This window comes from Pithys albifrons, chromosome 17, assembly GCF_047495875.1.
Source record: "Pithys albifrons albifrons isolate INPA30051 chromosome 17, PitAlb_v1, whole genome shotgun sequence".
Taxonomy (NCBI): Eukaryota; Metazoa; Chordata; class Aves; order Passeriformes; family Thamnophilidae; genus Pithys; species Pithys albifrons.
Genome location: NC_092474.1, coordinates 6,953,221 through 6,980,760, shown reverse-complemented (window position 1 = coordinate 6,980,760; position 27,540 = coordinate 6,953,221). Strand labels below are relative to the sequence as shown.

The 27,540-nt window shown below is 59.4% G+C and overlaps 1 protein-coding gene across 2 annotated transcripts; it reads right to left on the bottom strand.

Annotated features, from left to right (window-relative positions):
* Positions 1 to 616: 616 nt before the first annotated feature.
* Positions 617 to 25,609, bottom strand: SH2B3 (SH2B adaptor protein 3). 2 transcript variants are annotated; one of them, XM_071571853.1, is made up of 8 exons: positions 25,397 to 25,609; positions 16,735 to 17,517; positions 6,307 to 6,408; positions 5,968 to 6,059; positions 5,766 to 5,857; positions 5,358 to 5,572; positions 4,910 to 5,081; positions 617 to 4,680 (listed from the first exon to the last, which is right to left on the bottom strand). In XM_071571853.1, exons 2-8 carry the CDS (start codon positions 17,488 to 17,490, stop codon positions 4,394 to 4,396), a joined length of 1,716 nt encoding a protein of 571 aa, XP_071427954.1. In that variant the 5' UTR covers positions 17,491 to 17,517; positions 25,397 to 25,609; the 3' UTR covers positions 617 to 4,393. The 2 variants fall into 2 exon arrangements, with proteins under 2 accessions (XP_071427954.1, XP_071427955.1); XM_071571854.1 differs by lacking the exon at positions 25,397 to 25,609 and adding an exon at positions 23,676 to 23,963.
* Between the last annotated feature and the right edge of the window lie 1,931 nt (positions 25,610 to 27,540).

The window sequence follows — 27,540 nt, the reverse complement described above, 5'->3', positions numbered from 1 at the left end:
GCACTGCAAAGCCAAGGGAAAGGCTGGAAAAGCACAAGGTCAGCAGAGGTTGTAACAAGGTTTTGTGCCCAGGTGGGTTCCCTGATGGCTCAGCTGGGGTGGTGTCACCTGAGCTGTCCCAGCTGGGCCTTGGGGTTAAGGTGGTAAAACTTCAGGTGCTACAATTACACAGGTCAGTGGTGCTACTGGAGAAGGAAAGGCAGGACTCGGGGTAAGAATTCCTTGGGGAAATGGCTGGTGAGAGGATGGGAGCCACCCCGGTTATCCCTGCCCAAAGTGCTGTGAATTCCATGGTGAAAGGATGAGAGACACTGGTTATCCCTGACCAAAGTGCTGTGAATTCCTCAGGGAAATGCCTGGTGAAAGGATGGGGAGATATCCTGGTTATCCCTGCCCAAAATGCTGTGAATTCCAGGGGAAATGGTTGGTGAAAGGATGGGACACCCTGGTTATCCCTGCCCAGAGTGCTCTGAATTCCATGGTGAAAGGATGAGAGACACTGGTTATCCCTGACCAGAGTGCTCTGAATTCCATGGTGAAAGGGTGGGAGCCACCCTGGTTATCCCTGCCCAAAGTGCTGTGAATTCCTGGAGAGAATCAGACTGAGGACCAAACATGAGAAACAAGTTCTAAAAACAGTTTATTAAGGGCAGATTTGTTTTTATATTATGGTAAAATTGCATTATTCAAGAATAAGTTACTTGTACAGTACATACAGAAACAATATATAGAAAAAATTACAAGAACTTTTCTGTGCAGGTGAAAAGTAGAACTTCCAAATTAATAAATTCCCAACCAAACGTTGGCTCTAATCGTCCTGCTGAGGGCTGAGGTTGGGGACACACAGTCACCTCCCCAGGAGCTGCTGGTGAAGGTTGGGCTGCTTGGATCAGACAGGCTAAAATTAAAATTTGGAATGCTGGGAACCCCAGTGCTTGGTGCTACAGGTCAGAAGGGAGAAGCTTTGGCTGATCCCTGGATCTCTTTGCCCTGGACTGGCTGTGTGAGGAATGGTGGGGTCAGTGCTTGGTCCCTGCTGGGGCTGCTCCTCAGGGCTGGGGCAGGGAGGGAGGGATGGAGACACCAAATAATGCTCCGTGGTGTGGATTTCTGCAGAACCTGCCACCCGTGGGGGCAAGAGGAGCCCCTGAGCAGGAGGGTCTGGCAGCAAACAGCCAGTGGGGGGTGAAGGTGAGGGGGGCTGTGGCTGACCCCAAGTCTTGGCTCATGCCCTGCCCAGGGCTCTGCTGTCCCACACAGTGAAGGCACTGCCTGGTTTGCATCTTTATTACCAACAACTGCCCTGAGTACCTGGAAATTGCCCCTCCAAGAGCTGCTGCTGGTGGGTCGTGGCTTTGCTGGGCTGGATCCAAACTCATGTCCCACCTCCAGGGCCAAGGCACAACTGGGGGTCACCCCTGGCATTGTTTCAGGGGTGGCTGTACCTTTGTGGAGCCACCCGAGGGCTCTTCCCTTGGCTTCCCTCCTTCCAAAACAGCACTGACACTTCACCAACACCAGTCAAGCCCCCGTGGGCTGAGGAGCCAACCCTGCTCAGCCCTGTCCTGGAGGAGAATATAAAAATCCCTGCAGGTCACTTGTGTTCCATGGGATGGGAATGGTTTTTGCCCACTGGCCCAGCCAAGCACTGGGCAGGAGGAAGGTGCAGGCAGGAGCACAGGTGGGGCTGTGGTGGGCTCTGCTCTTGTCACAAGCCAGAAGAAAGGAAACTACAAACTCAGGAATTCTCAGGAGCTTGGGAATAGCCCAAAAATCCCTTCAGGTCCTGGAGCAGCTGGGGCAGGACCAGGGTGGGTCCAAGCTGGGGAGATGGTGGGGCTGGGAGGGCTGGAAAGCACTTGGCTCCCTTGGTGAATTTTGGGATGAAAGTAGCTCTTAAATAATCAGAGTGACTTTCCCACTGCTCATGGAGGGAGAACAGGTGTTTGTTTGCACAGGGAAGGGCTGCTGGGACCACAACAAACCCGACATGTATTTTGCTGATCCAGCTCAGCAATTCCCATTTCCACCGTGGAGAATCCCCTTGCACTTGAGGTGCAGGTGAAAACACCACATGCACACCCAGGTTTCCCTTCTGGCTCTGGAACAATAAACCCTGGAATGCCAAAACAACCCACCCCAGCAGCATCTGATTTCTCTGGCAGGGATTTCTGTGCATTCATCTGGCAAGGGCTGTGAACAGTGATCTCTTTTCCCAGCCCATCCTCTCTTTGCAGATGGGAGATTCAGGCAAGGCTGCCTCATTTGGGGGGGAAAAATCCCCCTTTGCAGCTCCCTGGGGCTCAGTGGGACTAAAATCAGGAACCCCAGCAAGATTTAGCACGTGTGTGTGTGTTTTCCAAGGCTTTGTACTAAGCAAGGAAAGGAGGCAATTCGTGCTGTGCTCCCTCCCCTTCCCTCCAAATGCAGAGCACGGGGATTATTCCTGGGGGCTGGAGGAGCTGCCTTGCCTGGCACAGCAGCCCCAGGCTGTGCTGCTGCCCTGGCTGCTGCCTTTGTACTGCTCTGGGAGGGCTGGGCTGGGGCACAGCTGGGCAGCCCCCAGAGCACAGGGCTGCCTTTGTCCCCCCATTCCTGGCAGGGTTGCAGGAGCTGCTCCAGGGCAGGGGCTGTTCAGCTCCAGGAGGGAGTGTGTGCCAGTGTGTGCTGGGAATGCTGATCCCCACGGGCGAGCAGGAGCCCTCCCTGGGTACCCATCTGCAAGAGAAAGGAGGGAAAAGAGCCTTGGCCAGCTCTAAATGCACAAAAGCCAGGAGAGAGCTGGAGCAAGTGATGGGGAGGCACAAAATCCAAATCCTGAATAGTTCCTCTACGTGATGGTTCCTGTTTCTCCCAGTCTCATCCTTTGGCTGTGATTTATAAACCCAGATTTGCCCTCACAGCCACTCCCTGGGCTGTGTTTGGCCCTGAATATTTTGGCATTGCCCCACAGCACCAGGATTTCCCCTTCAGCTCCTGACCTTGGCTCCTTGGGCTCTGGATACCCAGCGGGCTCACCAAGCAAGGTCTTCACAGCAAAGCCCAGCCTAGAGGTTGGATTTTTGTGAAACTCCCCAGCTCAGCCCAACGAGGCTTTGTGTTTGCTGGTTCTCAAATTAATTCCTGAATGTTAATGCTCCTGAGGGCTCCCACCTGTACTCCAAATTCAAGGCAAATACAAATCAAAATCTTCCTGCAAGGCAATTTCAAGGGGGCTGTGCTGGGAAACCTGAACTGCTGTGAACACCCCTTGTGGGTGTGGCAACAGCTCCAGCCCTTCCTCATTCCTAAAATAAGGGCAGCTCCCAAGCTGGGGTTCCTCTGCCATGGCTGCCCCAGCAGGTGAGGCAGCACCAGGGCTTGGACACTGCCACACAGGTTAGGGACAGTGGGGGATCAGGGTGTGACACCAGGGATTGGCTGGACAGGTTTTTCCTCTGGGTGAGGAGGTGTCCAAGGAACCCCTCCTTGCCTCTGTAAATACAACCAAACTCTGGGTGACACGGTGGTTGGGAGGGGGAAAAGGCACGTGAGAGCAGGGTGGGCAGCTGCCTATGCTGGCCAGGTGAGAAAACCTTTGAGGGAAAAACTGACTGTGGGTTTGTGCCTAAAATGCTTCCACCACGGGAACAGAACAGTTCAATCACCGGGATATAACAGTTCCATCACCAGGATGAAACAGTTCCATCACCAGGAGAGAACAGTTCCATCACTGGGATAGAATTGCCCCCATCACTGGGATAAAACCCCTCCAGCACCAGCAGGAGGGGTTTGCTGTCAGTCTCTGTGTTAGTTCTCAGCTGGTGACACGATTAGGGATGGAGCAATTAGTGTTCACATCTCAATTAGCTGGGCAAGCTCCCTGGCTGGCACAGGGAGTGCCTGTGGTTGTGCTGGGTTAAAAAGGAAGAGCAAGAAAAGCCAGTTTTTGCCTTATCTAAAACTAAAGCCCAGACTCTGCTCAGCTCAGGTCGGGCTTTGCTGCTGGGTTTGGCACGTGCTGGGGCTGGAGGGCAGGGCAAGAGCAGCAGCTTCTCAATGCATTTATAATCCTTTTTTCTCGGTTTCCTGGGTTTTTTCCTTCCTCCAATGCTGTGGGTGTACCCCGTGGTGCCCGTTCCTCCGTGCCAGGGACGGGCAGAGCCACGCGGGGACAGGCACTTGCGGTGTGTGTAAACAGTAACCAGAAAGCTTTGAGAATAACAAAATAACAATAAAAGGCCCTTCAACAGGCCAACGAGAGGGAGCTCACCCGTACAGGAGTGAAAAATTACCCCCTTCCTTGCGAAAATACAATAATCATCCCTAACCAGAAGGAAGAAACAGGTACATTCTTTCTCTCGATGGATCCCCGGAAGGTCTCCGGGGTTTCTCCACCCGAAAGTGCAGCCGCTCACAGCGGCGTGTACTGGTTGTCCACGGCACGGACGTGGCCCCGGCTCGGGGAGTCCCCCTCGTAGTCCGACTCGCGGGGCCGCGCTGTGGGTGCCAGGGTGGGTGCTGGGGTGGCCCTGCCGGGGCGCAGGCTCTGTGCCAGCTCGGCCGGCGGCGGCACCAGGTGGAAGATCTGCTCCGACGGCGGCCCCAGCGTGGGCTCGTCGGTGCCAGAGGGGCAGGAGGGGCCGAGCTCGGGGGTCCAGCCCAGCACGGGCAGCGGGAGAGGGACGGTGGCACCGGGAGCTGTGGCGGAGGCAGGAGGGGGACAGTCAGGGGGTGGCAGTGCAGGGTCCATCCCGTGATCCCCCCCTGCCCGGGGGGAGCAGCTTCTCCTTTCTCAAAAGAGGAAGCAGGAGCTCGGGAGTCACCCTTGCCCGGGTGCTTCCACTTCCCCCTTGGGTGCCCAGCTCTGCCCAGTCCCACCACATCCCACCCACCCCCGCGCCCCCCGCACGGCCCCAGCCCCGCACACCTTGAGAGTGGGGCAGGACCACGACGTAGCTGGACAGCCGGACGTCGCAGGCGGTGCCGCACTCCAGCGGGATGGGGTGGCGGTGGAAGTGGTGCAGCATCTCCACGATGGAGGAGAAGCGCAGGTGCTGCACCCGGCACTGGCCCCGCTCCGTCAGCGCCAGCCGCAGGTGCTGTGGGGACACGGACCTGTCACCCTCCCAGCCGCTCCCTCCTGGAGCAGAGGGTGGGACACAGGGAGATCTGGGCTGGGGGGATGTTGTGCTGCACACCCAGCCTCTGGTTCCTGGGTGATCCCAGCAGGGATGGGGCCACCAACCCACCACAAGCACCAGGGCAGGGACCAGCAGAACAGCTCCGTGGGGTGGGCTGTGGTGGCACAGGGACTGGGCTGCCCCGGGGGCTCCTGTGAGAGTGCCCTCCCCAGCCCAGCGCTGTCCCGCCCGTACCTTGGCTCTGCCCTGGAAGTTGAAGGTGAGCACGTACTCGCCGCGGCGCGTCTCGCTCTGCCGCACCAGGAACACGCCATGGCCCTCCAGCCCCCCCAGCTGCACCAGCTGCGCCGCCTTCACGCGGGAGATGGGCCCGTGGAACCAGGGGCACGAGGACAGGAACTGCTCCATCTTCGGCCCTGCTGCCTCCCCCGGGCCCCCCGGTGTCACCACTGTGGGGGCACAGGGGTGAGTGGCCCTGGCAAGCGGGGACCGTGGGGACCCCTGCCCATCACCCCGGCCCCCTCCCCTCTGGCTCTGCCCCTCGGTCGTGCTCATGGGGAAGCCAAATCAGCCCAGCACGCAGTGACGCCCTGGCAAAGGGTGTCCTGTGCCCGGGGTGCCCTGGGTATCCTCGCTGCTCACCTTGGCCGAGGGGGTCGGTGCTGGTGGTGGGGCTGGCGGTGGCAGGGTCGGGGTGGTGGCACACCAGGAGCTCCGGCTCAGCCGTGTCAGACCTGCCGGAGACGGGACAAGCTGAGTGCTGGTGGAGGGGGCCAGGCTGTGCTGGGGGACACGGAGCCACTGTCCCCATGCCCAGGCTTGGGGACATCCAGCGGGCGCTTACCCCCTGCGCACACACTCCCGGATTTCGGCCGTCCAGGAGTTGAGCTGCTGCTCATCCCCCGCCTCAAACAGGATGTCGGTGGCGTTGGTGACCTGGGGGACATCAGAGAGGGACAGGGGGGCTTCAGAGAGGGAGAGATGTACACACCCTCCCCCCCCACACTCAGGACCCCAGCAGGGACAGACATCCCCACCCCACACACCACATCCCCCTGTGCATCCCCTCCCGGGATGGGAAGAGGAACTGAAATTTGGCAAGGGAGCTTTTGGGAGCCACGTGCGCCCCCAGAGGGTGGGAAAGGCCTCGGGGGCGGCTGTGGAGCCCCTGAGCAGGTCCTACCTTGAGGACGAAGGTGTGGAGGTTGTCGGGCATCTCGAGGCGGGTGCACCTGCGCACCTCCTGCACGGCAGAGCAGGCTACATGCAGCTTGGGCTTGGAACCCTGCAGGGAATGGGGACACTGAGCTGAGCCCCACAGCCCTGCACCCTGACACACTGCCCCACACCCCGCTGCCCTGCCAGCACTGGCAGCCACCCAGGGCACAGCAACCAGCAAGAAAATACCCAGCTGTGCAGGGAAACACCCCCCCAGCAAGGAAATACCCCGTGGGACAAGGAAATACCCCCAGGGGGCTGAGTGACACCCTGACACATCTTGGTGGCCCCAAGGACCCTGCAGAGGAGGGACTGGTGGAGGAGAGGAGAAAGAAGGGCATTCCCAGTGTGCTCCAGGGAGAACAGGGAGCTTGGGGTGCAGGCAGGGAACACCCCACTCTCAGGGGCAAGGGTCAGTGTGGCGTGTCAAGAGCGCTCTGGCAGGTTTGGCACCGATACAGGCACGTGACAAAGTGCTGAGCCAACACTTCCAGAGAGGTTAATAATACCCCTCTGGCAGCTTTCGGTTCCGCTGCCGCTCTGTGTGCCGGCGGGCGAGCCGCTGACCACCGCGAGGCTGCGGCGCGTGGCACCCGCCCAGCCACCGGGACCCGGCTGTGCCAGGGCTGCCAGGGCGGTGCAAAGCCCCTGAGGGACCCCTGCACTGGTGCTGCAGGCCAGAGCCACCCCATGCAGCCCAGCAAAGCCCAGGCAGTGCCACACTGTGCCAGGCACACTCATCCCCCTGTGCCAGGCTCGCTGCACAACAAGATTTTGCCTGGCTGTGATTCCCGCAGCATCCCCTGGGATTGGCAGCTCCAGTGCCCTCTCCACCCACAGCCACTGTCCCCACACACATGCCAGGCTGTGATGCTTCACCCCATCACAGCCTTTGCCAACCAAACTGCCCAAATCCCTCTCCAAGCTTGTGATACTCACAGCAAACCCACACCCACCGTGCCCCAAACCCACGCCAGGTGTCCCCACGGGCCACTCCCCACTGTCACCCAACCAGCCCGGGGCTGGCTGTGCTTCTCTCCCCGTGCCCTCCTCCCTCCCTCTGTGCCCTGAGCACTCGGTGTACTCTGGGGCCGGAAATGCAGCTCGAGAGGGATCAGCCTTATCAGCATTAGCACCGAGCAAAAAGTTCTTGGAAGTCGCCCGTGCTCGGCGTCACTGAGCGGTGTTGGTGACACCGCCGTGGCTCCGGCACGCCGGGCCCGCTGCGACAGTGATTGCAGCCGTGCCGTGCCATGCCGTGCCGTGCTGCAATCACTGTCACCAGTGCCGGGGCCGCCGCGCTGGCGCCGGGGCTTTATCCCGAAGGAATTTGATTTTCCTGCCATCCTGGAAACACAACCGTGCCCGGTGCAAAGTCCTGCACGGAGAAAGCAAAGGATCCCCCTTGCCCCCGCTGCTTTCCCGCACACCCAGCAGGGCCCCGAGCGGGTTTATCGCCATCCCAAGCGCCGTGCCAGGCTCGGCTTCCTGGGAACGCGGGTAATTCCAGGAACAGGGATTCGGCGAAGGCCCCGCGGCACAGACAGCGAGCGTGAGGGGAGAAGGAAATGATGCAGCAGAGCGATACGGTGCCCGAAAAGCCAGTCTGGCTTCGCAGAAGTGCCAACCACAGGCACGGTACCCGCGCTCGCTCCCCGGAGCGCCGCGCTCACCGCGAGATGCCCCGCGCGATGGGGCCGGTACCGGGAAAGGGATTTCTCAGTAACCAAAAGTGCACACTCAACACACCATGTGCTCACCCAGCACCCACGGGCTCCTCCTCGGCAGCAGAGGTGCCACAGCAGCGCTGTGGGGCCGGGGAAGCCTCGCTGCCACCTGACATGGGGCGCTCAGGATGCTCAGGGTGTTGCCCCAGCTCTGCCCCCAACCCCACCAGCAGCAGCTCCTGCACGGAGATTTCACACCCCACTGCTCCCCAAAGGATCCTGTGCACGTGGGGGAAAGTCCAGCACAAGGTTCAGCACCCCCCAAAATCACCTGGGGACACAACACCCCATGAAGGGGTACGCCCAGTGCCCAGAATTGAGCTGGCACCGTGCCATGGCATTCCCAGTCCTGACACCTGGCATGCACAACCGGGTGCCCTGGGGTGTGTCCCAGGTCATCTCCAGTTCACAAGCCTGGATTCCCCAAATTCCCTCTCCCTGTGGGAGCTGACGGTGGCTGAGCCCTGCTGGGACATCTGGGCACTGATGGGGTGGAGATGGAGGAGCCACTCCAGCTCTTGGCACCCACTGGAACACACCAGAATCTGCATTTCTGTTCTCTGCAGGGAATTTTTCTCCAGTTTAAAAATACAAAGCTTTAGCCAGGCCAGAGCTGTTCCCAGCGCCAGGTGACACGGGACAGACTGGAAGAGGGAGGAAAATGCCACCAGGATGGAATTCCCTCCTGCTCCCAGCAGAGCCAAACCCAGGGAGGACGCCCCATGGCACCCTCTCTCTGTGTCCCCACAGCTCCAAGCTCAGCCATCCCCATGGGGGGTCACAGGGAGCACTGGCACGGCAGGGGCACAACCAGCGTGGCACAGGGAGTGCCACCACAACACCCACGGCCACCACACACCTGGCCCCAGAGAAAAGGGGAGAAAGAGGGTTTGCCACACACCTGGCAGCCAAGAGAAAGAGGGGTTTGCCAGCTCCTGCCAAACCTGGGAGGGAGCCCAGCACCAGCCTGGCACGGTGGCAGTGCCAGGAGCACAGGTGGAGGTCAGGCCAAGGTCACAGCTGTGTGTGGGCGGTGCCACCGCGTTTCCTCCTGGCAAACCCCAGTGCCAGCCCTCACCACAGTGCCAGCAGCTTTCTGCACTGCCTGTGCCTACCTGGTGCCAGGGACCTGTCCCTGCCAGCAGCTCCTTTTGTGGTGATGTCCCCCATCCTTGGGGACACAGAGCCACCCCTGGGGGGGACGAGCCATGCCTGTGGGCACAGAGCCATCCCCAGGGGGACAGAACCATCCCCAGGGGGACAGAGCCATCCCCAGGGGGGACAAGGGACTCCGTTGTGCCCTGGCTGGGGGTGGCAGGGGCACGAAGCTTTCTCTGTCCCCTCCCAGGCAGCCCCCAAGCACCAGCAAACAGCCCCAGGAGAAAGCACAGCCCTGAACACCCCCTGAGTCCCAGTTCTGGCTAAACCAAACCCAGGACACTGCAAAACCAAACCAGCCACCAGGGCAATACTGGGGAGAGGGATTTGGGGGGCCCAGACAGAGCCCCCCGCCCACCCCCGAGGCTGCTCGATGCCCTTTGGGCATTGATTCACCTCCACACTCAGCATGGATGAGCCAACATTCCCAAACTCTCCAAACCCCTGCAAAGCTCCTCAAACCCTGCAAAGCCCCCCAAAATCCAGCAAAGCCCCCCCCCCCGAGCAGCTCAGGTCACAGCAGGGCTGGGAAGATGGGGGCTATAAACAGGATCTGTAAACAGGCAGCGTTCCCAGCCCCTGGATTTTTTCTTTTTTATTTATTTTAAGCCCAAACTGGGTTCCAGCGTGGGCTGCTTTAATAATTTCCTGGCATAAATAATGAGCTTGGAAAGTAAACAAGGTGTCTGCGTGCGAGCAGGAGCTGCTGCAGGCAGGTCTGAGTCACCCCCAGCCCAGCCCCAGAGGGGTGTGGGGGGGTCCTGCCTGACCTCCACAGCTCCTCAGGAGCCCTGGAATGTCCTGGGGCTTTGTGTCATTCCGAGGTTTTCCACCACCCAGGGGTTTTGCATCATTTGGGGTTTTGCATCACTCAGGAGGATGGGAAAGGTTCAGAAGCCCAAGTGGGAGCACTCGGTTCCCCGGGATGGGTATTCCATTCCTGCCCCTTGCCTGGTGAGTTTGCCCAAAACGCTCATTTTTAACGTAATCCCCAAATGACTTTGATCACCCCAGTGCCCATCCTGGGCATCCCTTGGAGCAGCTGCCCCGTGGGAAGGGTGGATCCCCCCAGCCCAGCCCTCTCCCTCGGGATGAATCCCTGAATCCCTGCAGAGCCCTCGCTGCCTGCACACGCTCTCATAAATATTTACCTTTGAAAGAGGCAGCTCTCAGCCTCAAACAACCACATCCTGGGCCGTGAAAAGAGAGAAAAAAAAAAAAGAAAAAGGAAAGAAAAAAAGAGAGGCAACCACCCAAAACCCCCTCACAGGGCATTTCAGATGGGCTGTGGGCACCCAGCACCCACCAGCACCCACAGCCCAGCTCAGGGGGAAGCAACACATTCCTTTAGTGCCTTCCCAGCCCCTTTCCCTATGTTTTGCTCAGGATCTCTGGGTTTTTGTTCACTCCTCAGCCCGAGCAGCTCTGCAGCATCCCTGGGATGGAGACACCAGGGAGAACCCACGGGCAGGGCGGGCAGAGCAGCAGGACAGACCCCCCAAACGGGGGGGTTTTAAAGGATGGGGGTAGAAAGGGTGGAAAAGCTCCAAACCCACAAGCCCAGGGCAGGTTGGGGTCCCTCAGCACCCTTCCCTTCCCTCACACCCCATCAGGCCACACTGAGCTCCATCCCAGCAACAGTTTCCAAAATAAGAAACTCTGCTCTTCAGCAATTAGCGCCGGGCTGTGGTTACGCTGCTCAAAGTGTTTTTTCCGTGCATGACCAAGGATGGAAAAAGCTGTGGTTAATAAATGACAAATAACCTTTGTCTCTTCGCCCTCCCCCCGCCCCCCTCACCCCTCAATACCCAAAAACAGAGAGAGGGGGGAAAAAAAAACCAGAGCAAAAGTTACCACCAAAATCTCCCCGAGCGCCTTCGAAGAACAGCAGCAGAACACGGAGCACGAGGGCTGTGCCACCTGCCCTGCCCTGCCCTGCCTGCCCTGCCCTGCCCACAGGGACAGGCTGTCCCTGCAGCTCCAGGAGCCTCCAGGAGGGTTGGCCTCTCCTAGGGGGATTTCAGGACACCAAAACCCCTCTGGCTCCTACATCGTGCCAGGTGTTCCAGCTTCTGGCCTGAGGATGCCAGGGGAGGGATGTGGAAATTTGGAGAGGCCATAGAAGGGACGTGGCCCTTGGGGTTGTTGGGAGAGGAATGTGGTCCCTGAGAATGCTGGGAGTGGGACCATAAAATAACAGAATCCCAGAAAAACTTGGGTTGGAAGGGACTTTTAAAAGCTAATCCCTCTGCAATGAGCTGAGACATCACCTAGATCAGAATGCAGCCCCTGGAGATGCCCAGAGAGGGATGTGGTCCCTGGAGATGCCAGGAGAGGGATGCAATCCCTGGGAATGCCAGACAAAGGATGTCCAGAGAGGGATCATAGGAGCACAGAACAACCTGGGTTGGAAATAATCTTCAGAGGTCTAAAGGGATATCTTCAGCTGGATCAGGATGCAGTCCCTGGAGATGCCAGGAGAGGGATGTGGTCCCTGAAGATGCCAGGAGAAGAATGCCATGAGAGAATGCAGTCCCTGAGGATGCCAGGAGAATGCCAGGAGAGAGATGCAGTCCCTGAGGATGCCAGGAGAAGGATGCCACGAGAAAGATGTGATCCCTGGAGATGCCAGGAGAAGGATGCCAGGAGAGGGATGTGGTTCCTGGGGATCCAGAGTGACACAAACATGTTCTTCCCTGGACCAGGGATGGGATGATGGGACACTGAGATGCTTCCCATCAGTGGCAAAGTCCTTCTCATGGTGCCCCAGGGAGGAAAACTCCCCCTCCACCACTGCTTCTCCAGGTATCCTCAGATGAGCACTTAAGGCCATGTTTGAGCAGCTCCAATTGCTCCTGGAAGCAGCTCCAGGAGCAGCTGGAATGGGAATGGAGACCACAGCCCTGGGATGTCCCCATGCCACTCCAGACCAGCTGCCACCAGAGCCACAGGCACTGAAAATCAGGTGCAGGACCTGCTGGCTCAGGAGGTGGCAGTTCTGAGAAACCAGATTCAGGTGAAAGAGGAAAAAAATTAAAAAAAAAAAAAACTTAAAAAAAACTTAAAAAAAGAAAAAGAGAAAAAAAGGAAGTCAGAGCAGTCTCACACTGAGCAGAGATAAAAATCCTGCTTCTCCCGCAGCCACGGTGGAGTCGGCTGAGCCGTCACACCGTGGGCTCTCATCGGAAAGAGCCTTCCCAGCTCATCCCAGCGTGCCATCAATTTATGGGATGCACTGGATCTCATTAAAACACCATAAAGAAACCAGCACAAATGCAAATCCCATTTCCCTTCTCCTTCCTGTAAAAACATCTGGTCGGCAGAAACGGCTCGGGACGTTTCCGTTGCCAATCACGGATTTCACGGAGTTTGGGATTGGGCCACATCCGAGGTATTTGGGGCTGGGGGTCAGCTGAAGAGCAGGGCAGTCCCCAAACACACAAACCTGGGCTTTGCCAGCTTTGCCTTGAATTTATGAAGGTGAAGAGACCTCAGGGCTGCTTAGTTATGTTGGAATAACTGGTGTGGGAGAGGAGAATTCCTGCAGTGACAAGGAAAGCAGGGAGGGCTGGTGAGCATCACCCTCGTACCAGACATAAGAGAATCCCCCTGGGCTGCACACCCAGCACCATTCCCAGGGATTCAGTGGGTGGAAAATATGTGGATGTGTATTATACACTCATACATAGAAGCAGCAGAGATATCCCGATATCCCTCTGCTCCGGATGCTCTTCCTCAGGGCATCAGCACCTCACCTTGGCCTCCTCACACCCCAGAACCCTCTGGAATGTCCCCAGGTGCCACCAACCCTGTGCCCACTGCCAGTGACCCTGTCCCAGGAGAGCTCCCCATTCAATCATCTCCAAACCCCTCCTTTGCATCATCATTTTTCCAGCGCTCCGGGGAGGAAGGAGCGATGCCAAAACTGAGCATGGGAAGAGCTGCCCCCTCTGCCCAAATCCCCCTGCCCTCTGGCACAGGCCTGGGGAAGGGAATGACCCACTCACCCAGCACAGCCACCCAAACAGCAAATGGGATCAGGGCCCTTCAAAGCCCTCGCTCCCTTTGATGCCAGGCACGTTACGGGATTAGGCTCAGAGGCCCCTCTGGAGCACCAGGAAAGGGGGAAAATGAAATAAAAGCTGCCAAAAGCTGCACAGCCCCCCCCTCCCCACACACCTGCCCTTTCCAAGGGCATTCCAAGGGGCTGGGTGTTTGGGGCCTGTAAAACCCTGAGGCTGAGCTGAATTTCCAGTTACATCCTGTTATTTACAGAGAAGGAAGGGGGAAGAAAGGGGAGGAAGATGATGGGGGAAGAAAGGGGAGGAAGATGATGGGGGAAGAAAGGGGAGGAAGATGATGGGGGAAGAAAGGGGAGGAAGATGATGGGGGAAGAAAGGGGAGGAAGATGATGGGGGAAGAAAGGGGAGGAAGATGATGGGGGAAGAAAGGGGAGGAAGATGATGGGGGAAGAAAGGGGAGGAAGATGATGGGGGAAGAAAGGGGAGGAAGATGATGGGGGAAGAAAGGGGAGGAAGATGATGGGGGAAGAAAGGGGAGGAAGATGATGGGGGAAGAAAGGGGAGGAAGATGATGGGGGAAGAAAGGGGAGGAAGATGATGGGGGAAGAAAGGGGAGGAAGATGATGGGGGAAGAAAGGGGAGGACGGGGGGAAGAAGAAAGAAAGAGGAGGAAGGGGGGAGAAAGAGGAGGAAAGGAGGAGAAAGAGGAGGAAAGGAGAAGGGCACTTCAGGTTGATCCTGGGGGTGGACCAACCTCAGAGTGCAGAGATCTGTCAGGGCTGAAAATGCCCAAGAACTGGCTTTACTGTTGGTAATTGAAACCCATCAGTTTTCCAAAATGATCAACAGCACCCTCAAATCACGAATTGATCCATGGGATGGGCAAAGGGCAGAGGCAAAGCCTTGGGCACATCCCAGGGCAGGGGAATGGAGAGGAGGGGGCTCCTCACAGCCATCCCCAGGGGGCTGTTGGGGGTTATTCAGTTATTTTTAAGGAAAAAAAACCAACCCAAGCAGCTGTTCTGCTCCCACTGCTCCGTGGTTTGCCCCCGTGCTGAGTGTGGGGAGTGGGATTTTCCACCACCCCCAGAATCCAAGCGCAGTTCCTGGGAAAGACTCTGGATTGATTGTGCTGCAGAGGAGAAGGGAGCTGGCCCTGGCCCAGGGAACTGGAGAGGAAGGAGCCGCCCTGAGAGCATTTGCACAGGAAGCAATTTAATCCAGAGCCTTGCAAAAGGCAGCAGGAACAGCCCCCACTTCCACAGCCCTGGCTGAGAGTGCCCTGTGCGGGGCACCAGGAGGTGGGAACACCAGGAAAGCCCCGTCCCCAGGGATTGCAGGGAATGAGGGTGCAGAGCATGGGGCAACTCGGGAAAGGTCTGGTTGGAAATGTCTCCTGCCCCTGGGTCAGAGCTGCTCAGGGGATGGGGGGACAGGAGGAATGTGCTGGGCTTGTCTCCCAAGGGGGAGGGAAAAGAATGCAGAGAAAAGAGAAGGGGGGAAGGAGAAAAGAGAAAGAAGGGGGGAAGGAGAAAAGAGAAAGAAGGGGGGAAGGAGAAAAGAGAAAGAAGGGGGGAAGGAGAAAAGAGAAAGAAGGGGGGAAGGAGAAAAGAGAAAGAAGGGGGGAAGGAGAAAAGAGAAAGAAGGGGGGAAGGAGAAAAGAGAAAGAAGGGGGGAAGGAGAAAAGAGAAAGAAGGGGGGAAGGAGAAAAGAGAAAGAAGGGGGGAAGGAGAAAAGAGAAAGAAGGGGGGAAGGAGAAAAGAGAAAGAAGGGGGGAAGGAGAAAAGAGAAAGAAGGGGGGAAGGAGAAAAGAGAAAGAAGGGGGGAAGGAGAAAAGAGAAAGAAGGGGGGAAGGAGAAAAGAGAAAGAAGGGGGGAAGGAGAAAAGAGAAAGAAGGGGGGAAGGAGAAAAGAGAAAGAAGGGGGGAAGGAGAAAAGAGAAAGAAGGGGGGAAGGAGAAAAGAGAAAGAAGGGGGGAAGGAGAAAAGAGAAAGAAGGGGGGAAGGAGAAAAGAGAAAGAAGGGGGGAAGGAGAAAAGAGAAAGAAGGGGGGAAGGAGAAAAGAGAAAGAAGGGGGGAAGGAGAAAAGAGAAAGAAGGGGGGAAGGAGAAAAGAGAAGGGGGAAAACAGAGAAAAATGGGGAAAGAAAAATGGGGAAATTAAAACAAAAAGGAGGGAAAGAAAAAAAGAAAGGGGAGGAAAAGGGGAAAAGCAGGGGAAATGAGGGTGAGGAAGGGGGAAAGGGGAGGAGGAAGGGAAACAAGGAAGTGCTGCCCAGCTGTGGGAGCACCCCCAGCGTGTCCCAGAACAAGAGTGACCTCCCTGTGCCCTGGGCCACGCTCCCACAGGGAAAACAACCACAACCCCTGACACCACAGAGCAGAGCCAGCTTTTACTTTCAGATGTTACAATTTTGATGTTGTTTCTTTTTTCAAATATTTAATATTGGAGGCCTTGGACGGAAATAGCAGGAATGCAGCCAGCTGCTCCCTGACCCTCTGCCCCGCAGGCAGGACGCGGCTCCAGCTCCACCGGAGCTCTCCCTCCTCCCAAAGCACAAGTTTGGCAGCAAAGTTAAACGAGCACAGGGAAAAAAAGAAGAGGAAAAAGAAAGAGAAAATTCAGCCCATCGTGCCTGCGTAAGACCTGCCATGTGGAGGAACTGTCTTTTTAAAGATGAAACAGCCCAGCTCGCTCCCCACTCCCTCACATCCTGCAGCGTCTCCGCTCCAGCCACGTCCAGCACCACGGGAGCTCCCTGGGGTAGCCGAGAGCTGAACTTCCAGTCACAAAACTACTTCCAGAAAGTAAAATTAAACTCCCTTACGAGTCCCAGTGGCAGCAGAGAAAGGCACGGAGCCTAATTCCCCTTTTCCCTTTCCTCTCCCAGCTTGCCCAGGCGAGCAGATGCTGAGGCTGCTGAAGCCACAGCACAGCAGGGACAGGGTGAACTTGGGGTTCACCAGACTGGGTGAGCCCTCACCTTGCTGGGATGGGTCCATGGGGCCGGGGTGAGTGGGATGGAGGGGGAGTGGGATGAGTGGGATGGAGGGGGAGTGGGATGAGTGGGATGGAGGGGGAGTGGGATGAGTGGAATAGAGGCCACCAGCCTCTACCCTCAGCTCCAAAGGCAGGAACTCTGCTTGTAGCTGGAAACCCAAGTTTGGGGTCCCAGCAGGGAGAAATGCCATGACAAACTGATCAGCTGTAATAATTAGTGCACACACCACCCTGAGCACAGGGTCACAGCATCTTTCACCCCCAAAATCAACACCCCACAGGGGTCTGCTCTCCTTCTCAGTGATAATTTGACAGGGCACAGCCTCCTGTGGCTGCAGCAGAGCCAGAGCAGTGGCACAACAAACCCATCCTGGTCCCAGACACCGCTCATGGTGAGAAACCCTCATGCCAAGGGACACACTGGCACCTTGGCATCGTGCCCAGCTGGGGCACCCACAGCATCAGGGCAGGAGTTGGCAGGTCCTTACCTTGGGTGGGTCGAAGAGCTCCAGCACGAAGTCCTCGGTGTCGGGCGGCCCTGCCCGCCGCAGTGCCAGGCGGCAGCGCTGCCAGCGCGTCCCGCTGTCCAGGGAGCTCTCGTCCAGCAGCCCGTACTTGAGCAGCCCCTCCCTGCGCACCTCGGGGGGCTGTTCCCGCGACAGCCCCCACGGCAGGATGCGCTTGCCCAGTCCCGGCTTGAGATTCGCCTCAGCCGCGTCGCCGTCACCGTCCCCGGCGAGGGCATCGGAGGAGCGGCGGCGGAAGAGGCTGCGCCAGCTCCGGCGCAGCTGGCTGAGCGAGAAGGGTCTCCGCGCCGGCCCCGCCAGCTCCTCCGAGCTCCACGACTTGCGCAGCCCGGCGGGGGCAGCCTCGGCGGCGCGGACGGGCTGCTCGGGGTGGGCACCGGGCTCCGCCTCGCCCTTGGTGGCCACGGTGCCCAGCGAGGCGTCGGTGTGCCGCCGGTGCGTGTCCCGGTAATCCCGCGCCGGGCCGCCGTGCAGGATGCGCAGCTGGTTCATGGCGATGCCCTCCTTCACCTCGTGGCAGAAGTACTGCTGGAAGAGGTCGGTGAACTGCACCGAGAAGTTCTCAGCGGCCAGGAGGTCATGGTGCGGGTGCTCGGTGGCGAAGCGCAGGTAGTGCCGTGCCAGCTCCTTGGCCGTGCTGAGGGCGTGCAGCTCACAGAACTCATGCCAGCAGCGGGGGTGCCCTGGCGTGCCGGCCGGCAGCGCGTGCCCATTCATTGCCGTGGCTCCAGCGAGGCGGCCGCGCTGCAAGGCAGAGCACAAGGGTGGTGAGGGCAGTGTGGTGACCTCCATGTCCCCCCACCCCGGCAGCCCCTGGGGTGTGACCTGCCCACACCCCACTCCAAATGTGTGCCTGTAGCCTGGGCCACGCTGTGGGGCTGCTCAAAGCTGTCTCACTCACCTGGGACACTCTGGCAGTGGCCCAGGGACAGCCAGCTCCTTGGTGAGCAGCACGGCCATGGGAGCGATCACCATGGCTCACCACTGGCCACCAGCCCTGGCCACGCAGGACCCCGAGCCCCCGTGCCCATGCCCACATGGCAGGGCCGTGCCTCGGTTTGCCCACCTGCGGGGTGGGGCGCGGGCAGGTCGCGGTGCGGGGCGTCTGCGCGGCTTCCTGCCAGCACAGCTGCCGGCAGCTGCCCGCCCGCGGGGACGCCTGGCCCGGCCACATCCGCTCCGCTCCTGCCAAGGCTCCGCAGCGCCGATGGGTTTCCCTCCAGGGACCTATTTCAACGGAGCTGATAAAACCGGAGTGGGGGCGGGAGGGGAGGAAACAACATGAAAAACTGCAGAAATCCAGTGCTGGATCTGGCGAGCTGCCGGAGCTGCCGGAGCCGCCGGAGCCGCCGGGCCTGGGGAGACGCGGCCACACCACCGGCACTGCCCGGGGCGAGCGCAGGATCCTGGGGGGATGCTCTGCTGCCTGTGGGATCGAGGAGCAGCCAGGCCCTGGCAAACCACACCGTATCTCTGCCCCCAGCAGATTTTGCTGCAAGGCCAATCTGAGGGCACCATGGCTGGCGTGCAGCCGCCCCGGCAGTGCCCAGCAGTGGCATTCCCCACAGCCAGCCCCACTGCTTACCACCCGACCTCGTGCTCGCCTGTGGCACTTATCAGGGCCCTGCACTCCACTCAGGAAGGAAACATCGGCCAACCCACCCGGATCCTGCTGCGCCAGCACCGGCACTGCCGCCTCCCCGAAACTCCAGCAGCAGCACCCTGGCTGCTGCGAGGGGAGGAAAAGTGATTGCATTTGTCGGGGGAGGAAAATGAAAAAAAAAAACCACCTGAGGGGTCAGGAGGAAGCGAACGGGCGCTGAGGAACGTGCCGGCACAGGGATGGTGTCTGCAGCCGGGACGGTGATAACACCGGGCAGTGGGGCTCTATCTCTGCCCACCCGAGCACGTCCTGCGAAGTTCTCGGTGAGGGGAGATGTTATCGGTGCCCCTCCAGCCTCGCCGGGGCCCAGCTTCCCAGAAGAGCCACCCGAGGCTCAGGGCCAGCCGGCATTGCGGCAGCGCCGGGCATGCGCCCGCTGCAGCCCGGCCGAATCCCCCGGCAGGGCCCCGTCTATCAGCACCGCCAGCCTGCCGATGACTCAGCGCCCTCGGCCATGCTCCCACTTCCTCCCGGCACCCGGGAATCGCCGCCACGGCTGCCCACGCCGCCGGCACGCTCCGTGGGGCAACACAGAGGGAAGTGAGGCACCCGTGCCAATGGCTCTCCAGGCAGGTGGGAGATTCCCAGCACGGGGAATTCGCCTTCCAGGTTTTCAGGCTCACTTTGTGTTGGCTTCGGGAGAGGTTTGCGGCGCGGGAAACACCCGGGCTTCGCCTGCAACACGCGGCGGGAAGCGGCCGAAGGCCATCTCCGGCAGCAACGTGCTTTTCCAACCCGACGATGGGAAATACTCCCCAGCGTTTGCTCCTGCAAGCCCTGGCACGGTGCCAACCTCACTGCTCCTGCCTGGCGCAATTCCCATGTGGATACAGCTATCCCGGATGAATCCATGCTCGAGTTACTTCAGCAGCATCCCACTCCTCTGCTCGGGCCCAGGTTTTGGCAGGACACATCGCAGGGATAGGAGTGCCCACTGATGGCTGGGATTCTCCCTGCTCCAGCCGGAATCCAGCAGCCAGTGGCTCTCAGGCAGATTTTACCTCCACATCCCTCATTCCCTGTATGATCCAAGGAGGGGCTTCCGGCCATCCTGCGGGGTCAGCACCAAAACAAAGGGCTTCTTGCAACAATTAACTGCTTTAATCTGCTCTGAATGGAGAATCCAGCCCACTGTCGGACACACCATGGACTGGTTGGGACGGGTGGCTTCCATAGCTCCCAGACGCTGGAAAAGCCGGACATCACCCAGCCTGCCCCATCTCGGGGCTGTTTGTGGGTGCTGGGGTTGTTTTGGGGCACTGGGGTTGTTTTGGGGCGCTGGGGTTGAGGAAGAGCAGGACGGGACGGACCGGCCATGGTGGCTTTGATGTGGGTGGGGCAGCGAGCTGGGGCTTGTGCAGGATCCAGCCCATCCACCCCCGGGAGCTTTCCTTCAGCTCTTGCCCAACCGAGTGTTGCTGCGGTGAATCCATGGCTGGATCCGGCAATGGGCTATTTGTCCCAGTAAATGCATTTGTTGTTTGGTTGCAGCCAGAGGAGCCGGCAGCACCGCGCCGTGCCAGGGCAGCGCCGGGAGCCAGCGCCACAATCGTGCCACCCGCTCCCGCAGGATGAGCATTCGGAGCCAGCTGGCCTGTCTGGCCATGGAGGGGCTGCCAAATCCGGCCAACCACCTTCCCAGCACAGAACAGCCACATGGGAAGGGCACCCTCTGGCACCCAGAACTACAAACCCAGCCTCAAGGGGACATGTGAAGGAGCAGACCCCGTGTGGCCGTGCCCTGCTCCGTGCCCTGCTCCAGCACGGGTGGCCCCAGAGCATGTGCAGCACAGCCGGCACTGCGATCTGAAAATGAAACCAGCCCCACTGGCTGCCACTCTCTACACCAGGAACACGCACGCCAGCAACGTGAATAGGAAATCTGATTGATGTGCCGGTTCTCCCACAAATAACTGTTCCCAACTGGAGCAGCAGCGGCCAGCGGGCATTTTCAGCTCCCTTTATAAGCACAAGACTGTTCAAAAGTCACCCCAAGGCCTATTTTGAGGAGAGGGTGAGCGAGGGGCTGGGAGACGCCCTGGCTTCCCGAGCGGCAGGAATACAGAGTTCCCACAATCCCAAGAGCGGGGACATTGTTCCTTCCCAGGATGTCCTCCATGAAAAGAGCTATTCTGAGCCGGCTGCAGCCTGTCTTGGCACGGCCCCTCAACCCACTCCAAGGCAGCTATAAAAGGCTGGGTTACAATGAACAGCACTTTTCAATGGAAGGAGCATCCGGCACGGGGGGTTCAGGGGGATGCAGGTCCCTGCGGGGCACAGGTCACTGGGGGCTCCAGCCAGCCACAGGTGGGCTTGAAAGGGCTGGATGGTGCTGAGCAACTCCCTGGGATGGGGATGGTGCAGCCCAATCCCCTGCAGACCACATGCTGAAGGAACATCTGGATGCACCTCTGGGTTGAGGGAGACAAGCAGAGCACTGCAACCATTTAGGGGTGGGCACGGAGATGCTGCCACTCAGCAAGGCAGGAGGGGCTGGTGCAAGGAGAGAGGTGGGAAAGGGTCCAGCTGCAGGATATACCCACACATCTACAGCCTCACTATAAAACAGCCAAGGCCATCTGTATATCAGGCCAATAAAATCCACAGCACAAACTGCCTGGCACTGCCCTGCTCTTCCTTCCACATGGTGGTGTGGATTCTCTGAGGTCTCATGGAGGGTGATGGCACAGCACCACCACTCCCTGTGACCCACTGGCTCTTTCCACAAAAACTGGAGGATCCCAGGCTGTCTCAGGATCTTCCCTCAGTCTCTTTTGGCTGGGCCAAATCAGCAAGTTAAAAAGCAGCAAAGGAGCAGGTTGGTGAGATGCCCCAATCCACACGGCCATATGGACTGTTAGGTTAGGAAATCAGTTTAAAAGTCAGTTTAGGAGGTTTGGAGAGGCTGATTTTGCTTTCCTTTCCCCCCTTTCTTGCATGACATACCCACCTCCCTCATTTGACCACCTGGCCCTACACAACTTTCTATATTAAAAGCCAAAACTGGCCTTAATCTACAGCTCTGCATGAGCTGTGAAGCACCACAGACCTCTGGGGATACCTCTGATGTTAAGGCACTTCAAAATCCTGGGAGAAATTCACCCCTTTGGCTTCCCCAGATCACTCCAACAGGACACAGGGGATGGAGACCATCCCAAACCCACCTCAGGACAAACGCAAGCTCCCCACTGGCTTGGCCCTCCGGAGCTCACCAGGACGAGCCTCTGTGGCCAGCCCAGCTCACCAGAAACGCCGTGCCCGCTCCCGCCGGGTGCCCATCCATGCCCGTGGCATCTGGCACCTCGCAGACCGGTTGGTACCATCGCACTCTCCTACACCCACTGCCTGCGGGGAAAAGCCCGGCAGCGGCGGGGTGGCCTCTTTCGACAGGGCTTGTTTTGTTGCATGGAATGAATCGCTGCGGTGTAGGCGTGGGAGAACGCGGGGGCAGCGAGCGCTCTCGGCTGGGGGTCAGTGGGGACAGCGCGGAGCGGGCTCAGCCCCGGCCGGCCCGGCTCGGCTCGGCTCGTCACGGCGCTCCCCCGGGGCTGCACCGGGTCCTCGCTCCTTGCCAAGCCGCACCACAAACCCCGCCAGCGCCGAGCTCTTGCACTTTCACTTTGTGTCACCCGCTGGGATTTGTCCCGACACCTTCGCAGCGTCTGTCGGTCCCACGAGTGCGTGGGTGGGGAGGATTTGCTCGGGGGTAGGATGGAAGACCCCTCAAAAGCCACTGGCACTTGCACCCCAATCTTTCCAGCGTGATACAGGGTGCAGACCTGGTTTCCTTTGGGGAAACCCAACCAGATCTTTTGAGAGACAAAAATTTCATAAAGGTGATGGAGAAAATAAAAGCAGTATTGGGGTGGGGGAGATGCACAGGGATGAGGCTCTCCTGACCCAAAATCAAGTTAGAAAAATATCCAAAGCATCGTTCTAGTCCCAAACAAGTCAAAGTAAAACCTGCCACTAATTCCATGGGCCTTTAAATTCCAATCTCGTATCCTGTGAGCAAATCCGAGCGCCGTGGGGACATGCAGGAGCTGCCAGTGCCAGGTCCCCATGCCGGCCACCTCTTCCTCTGGCTGCAGCCCCAAAAAGTCCCTGGGCCACCAGCCCACAACTCCAGCACATCTTGAATCAATTTACAACAACAATATCGAAATCGCAGCTTGACAAGTCATCCCGGTTTCCTTGACAGTAAATCCCCGCCCGGGCAGCAATGACCGTGTTATTGCCATGTCGGAGCCAGCGGGTCCGGGCTCTCTGCGGGTGACCCTGGTGGGCCTTGGCACCGGCAGGGCTGGGCACGCCGGCAGGGCACGGAGAGGCCGCAGGGATGCTGACCGCTGGGGCATCGGCCTCGTGCTCCAAGCGCCCACGCCTGCCAAGCCAGCGAGCCAACAAAGTCTGCAGGGAGCAGAAAGTCAGAGGAGCCTCTTGGCAGGCTCCGGGTGGCATCTACGCTTGGCACTCGCGGTGGGCACAGGGGCGGAGGTGAAGGGGGACAGCTGTGCAGGCAAGGCATGGCCCCCCTGCACCAGGCACTCCCCGCAATGGAGGTTGGGGCAGGTGGGCATCGCCCCACGGGGTCCTGGCCCTCCAAAAGGGGTCACCCCCAAGGCAGACGCTGTGGGGGTCTGGGGGAAGGCGGAGGGGAGGGGCAGGGCTGGTTCCCTGCATGCTGCACCCCCGCTCACAGCTCCCCGGGACGGGGATGCTGGGAAATGGGGGACCTGGAGGGATCCCAAAAACGGAGGTGCTCTGGGGTAATGTGGTGCTAGAAACATGGGGGTTCCCACGACTGGGGTGCCCACAGAGGAACAGAGCCCCAGAACAGGGAGTGCTCACGGGGAAAACGGGGGCTGGGAGGCCAAGGGTCCCCGAGGGTGAGCGCAGCGCCTGGAAAGAGCGAGCCCGAGGAAAGGGCAGGAATAAGGGTGGTCCCAGCAGAAATTCGGGTGCGGAAGGTGAGGGGGGAGGTATCAGAGGGCTGATGACTGGCAGGGGAGGGGGATCGCAACCCCGGAACGGGACAGTGGAGTTCCCGGTGTGAGAGGACCCAGCGCGGGGCTGCCGGGATGGCTCCGGAGGCTGTGCCGGAGAAGCGGCCGTGCTGCCTCCCCTCGCTGCTACTTTCGCTTTGCAGCGGCCGCTTCCCGGGGCTGCCCGTCCCGGTCCAGCCCATTCCAGCCCGGTCCAGCCCGCCCCGTCCCAGCCCGTCCCGTCCCGCGGTTACCTGCACGAGAAGGCGTCCGGCTGCCGCTCTTCCATGGTGGAGCGGCGGAGCGCCCGGGACGGGGCGTGCGGGACGGGGCGGGCGACTCGGCACGGCTGGGCTCAGCACGGCACGGCTCCGCTCAGGCAGGAAACCGGGGCAGGCGGCTCCGCATTTCCGCCGGGCGGAGGCGCGGGGCGCGGACCCCGGCCCCGCACGGGTTATGTAAAGCGGAGCGGCGCGGCCGGGGGCGGAGGCTGCGCAGGGGCGGAGCGGAGGGGCCGCCCCGTCCGGCCGTCCGTCCGTCCGTCCGTGTGTCCGTCTGCCTGTCCGTCCGCGGGTGCGCACGGCTCCGCACCGCCCCTCCCCGCCGCTGCCTTTATCTTATCGCATCCGCGCCCGCGGAGGCAGCGGCACAAACAGCCCGGCCGCGCTCTCGGAGTGGATTTATTTTTCTTTTATATGTATCTACATTGGTTTTCATAACTTTCGAAATGTTTTCTCTCTGTGGATTTGGGGGTGTCCGCCTCTCCCCCACGCCCCGAGGCGGGAGGGAGCCCGAGCGGGGGCGTCCCTTGGGGGCTCGGCAGTGCTGCGTGCCTGGAAACACCCCGTTTTCCTGTTCCTGCCCAGACATGTCCTCCCCCGGCTCCGCGGGCTGGCACCCAGGGGACCTCTGCGGTGGCAGCAGTGGGCCAGACACCGTCTCAAAGCCCATTTCTCATAATTTTCCGAATTATCTTGTGGAGAAGGGCACCGCGGGGCACTGCCCACATCCAGCCGAGCGGGTCAGGACACAGAGCCCACAGCTGACCCACATCGTGGGCGAGGGCTTTGTCTGTGACCCGGCGGTCACGGTGTCCCTTTGGTCCCAGGCAGGGCTGGGAACTGGTGTGGGTGTACACGGGTCAGACTCGGCCATCCTGGTGCCATCCTGGTGCCATCCAGTCCCAGGGGAGCAGAAGCCCCACGGCAGAGCTGCAGCTGCCCACCCTGTCATGGGAAAAGGGAGGAAAATAAATTTCCACTGCACCTTTTTCCAGGAAAGGGCTGGATTGTGGCCTGTACCATCATGTCTGGCCCGTGTACAGCTCCCACCTGTGTCACCAGTTGTTCCAAGAGCTCCACCGAGGCCTCGTCCTCCAGGAATGGCAGCAGTGCCAGGGACAGAGCTCTCCTTGCCCCACAGATCCCCACGCAGGTGCCACTCACACTGGGCATGCAAAAGTCATGGCAGAGCAGCCCTGCCTGGGACTGGAGCCCACCCAGCACACCAGGCCAGGGAAATCTAGGGATGTGGCAGCTGGGATTTTACTGACACCCCACAACGGATTTGTGGGTGTTGGGAAGGTGGAAACTGTGGGAATATGCCCTTGGAGAGCAGGTTGGGGCACACTGAGCTGCTTGTGAAGAAGCATGTGTGCCACCCCCGGTGGGTCCATCCTCAGCGATGCTTTAAAATACACCTCAGTTGTTCACCCCATCCATTCCCAATCCATCTCCTTCCAACGAGGAAAAGACTGAAGTGGGAACTCGCTGCCGGTGTTGTGCCACAGTCAGTACGTACACAGCCCTGCTGCCCCCTCCAGCCTCACCAACTGCCCCCCCGGATCAGATTCGAGCCATAACCCCGCTAAACCCTTGGGCATCTCCCGCTCCAGGGATCCTGGCAACTCTGCATCCAACCCCTGTGGGGTTTCCACAGGGAAGGGCTAGGAGCAGCTGACACGATAAAATCTTACCTTAAAATCTGCTTTTTAATTCCTCCTGCCGTTGCTTTCTGCATAATTGCACCTTCTGGCTGTTTTCCTGAGGACGGAGGAGCGGCGGGCGAGTGCGGGTGCCTGCCCTCCTGCCCGCGGGAGGCTGACCCAGCTCCCAGCGCTGGCACTTTTCGTTATCAACTTCATCTGTGCCAGAAGCGCCCTCAGCGTTCTCAGCCCCAGTGGCCTGAGATTTCTCTTTTGTTTTGCTTCCTGTATGGATTTTCTACAGTCCTCAACTGCTAATTCACTGCCCCGACTTCTGCTTTTTCTGTTTGTGCATGAGGAGCTGCACAGATGCCCTTGTGCACACAGAAACACTTCTGCTGCTGCTTCCCTTCCGCTCTGCACTGCCCTCAGCTTTTAACCATTGCTGCTTTCTTCTCCTGTCAACCCTTTTTCGGCTTCCAACAGCCCTTTCCACTTCCCTGTTTAATTCCTGTGCTCTGACTCGTTCCGTTTTCGGGGGTGGTTTGCAAGTGGCTCATCTGCATTTCTCCAGGTGAGATGTGATGGCTTTCAGGTGACCTCTGCAACCCCACAAAGAGATGGATGTTCCCTCCCAAACTGCCCAGAGACGGTCTAGGGGTGACATCTGGAAATGCTTGGCCATGAGGGGTCGTACTGAGCTGGCAATGCCCCCCAAATCTTAGCCTGGCTTTGCAGCGCCCCTTCAGAGGGCTGGGTGGTGATAGGGGTGGGTGTGATGGGCTGAGCCTGATCTCTGCCATCCCACTGTGAGACTGGGGGCCCCCCCACCCTGCCTGGAGGGACGACATCTGGAAATGCTGGGCTATGGGTATTTGTGCTGAGCTGGCGGTGCCTCCCAGAATCTTTGCCCGGCTTTTGTGTGCCCGTTCAGGGCGGTGGGTGGGGAAGGAGGTGGTAATGGGACGGTGATTGAGGGGCGCTGATGGGGTTGGGTAATGGGGATGGTGATCAGGGTGGTGATGGAAGTGGTGAGGGGGGGTGATGGGGGTGATGGAGGGATGTCCCGGGGCTGGCTGTCCCCGCCGAGCCCCGCAGCGCTCCCGCCGCCGTGGCCGAGCTCTCGCCGCCCTCTCCCGGCCCTTCCCTGCGCTGCAGCCGCCACCTCGGGCCCTTCCCTGTTCCTCCTGTCCCGAGTGGGTCCGGGGGCAGCGAACCACGATCCCCGCCTGCCAGACTGGAGACTGCGTGGGATGGGGGATCCCGCGTGGGAACAGAGCGGGACTGGGTGCCCGCACCCCGAAACGCGCCGGGGAGTGTCATGCCAGCCCCATGCCCGCGTTTCTGTGACAGTCACGACTTGTCTGCCTTGGACCCGCTTGGGGTCCATCTGGGGGCTCTGGGCACCACTCCCTGCCCGTCGCGATTGAGACCCGCACCCTGCTCCGCCGTGTGCCAGCCGGGCACAGCACAGCACCGAGAATCCAGTGGCCCCTCGGCACCCCCAGCTCTCCAAGATTCCCAGCTCCCAAAGCTTCCCTGCTTTGGGGGTGACTCAGAGGTCCCGCTCACCTCGCTGAGCTGTCCTGCACCCACCACTGCACCGAGTCACCGGTCATGGGAGCAGCAGGAGGTGCAGGCCAAGGGCGTCCCACATCTAAAAAGGCTCCTGACACCCTCTTGTCTCCTTTGTGACTCTTTTCTCCTCTTTTTTCCCTCTCCTTGGGCAAGCTCAGCCCAGGAATTCATTTTCCTGTCTTTCCCATCAAGACTTGGCAGGGAAAACTGAGGAGAAGGCTCTGGGCTCCTTGCTGGGGGAACACTGAGGGACAACAGGGAAAATATGGAGCTGCTGGGAAGAGGAAGTGCTGGAGCTTGTGCAGCAGCATGAGACTGTCCCAAGGGAGACTCAACGGGAAGCAAGAACCCACAGGGGAATTTTGATGGTGTTTTTTGAGGAATTAGGGCAATTCTCCAAAGCAGCTTCCACAGGGCTCTCTGGGAAGCAGCTGTGGAGGAGGAACGACCTCTGCTGAAGTGGCTGGTGGGACTGCAAGAAGTAAATGTGGTTTTGGAGTCCCAGGAAAGAAAATTAGAGCTGGGAGCACCGTTGTCTTTTTCCAATTACCCCAGCTGCTCTAATAGACATATTGCTTCTCCCCATGGTCCTTCCCCTTCTAATCTCACTACATGAA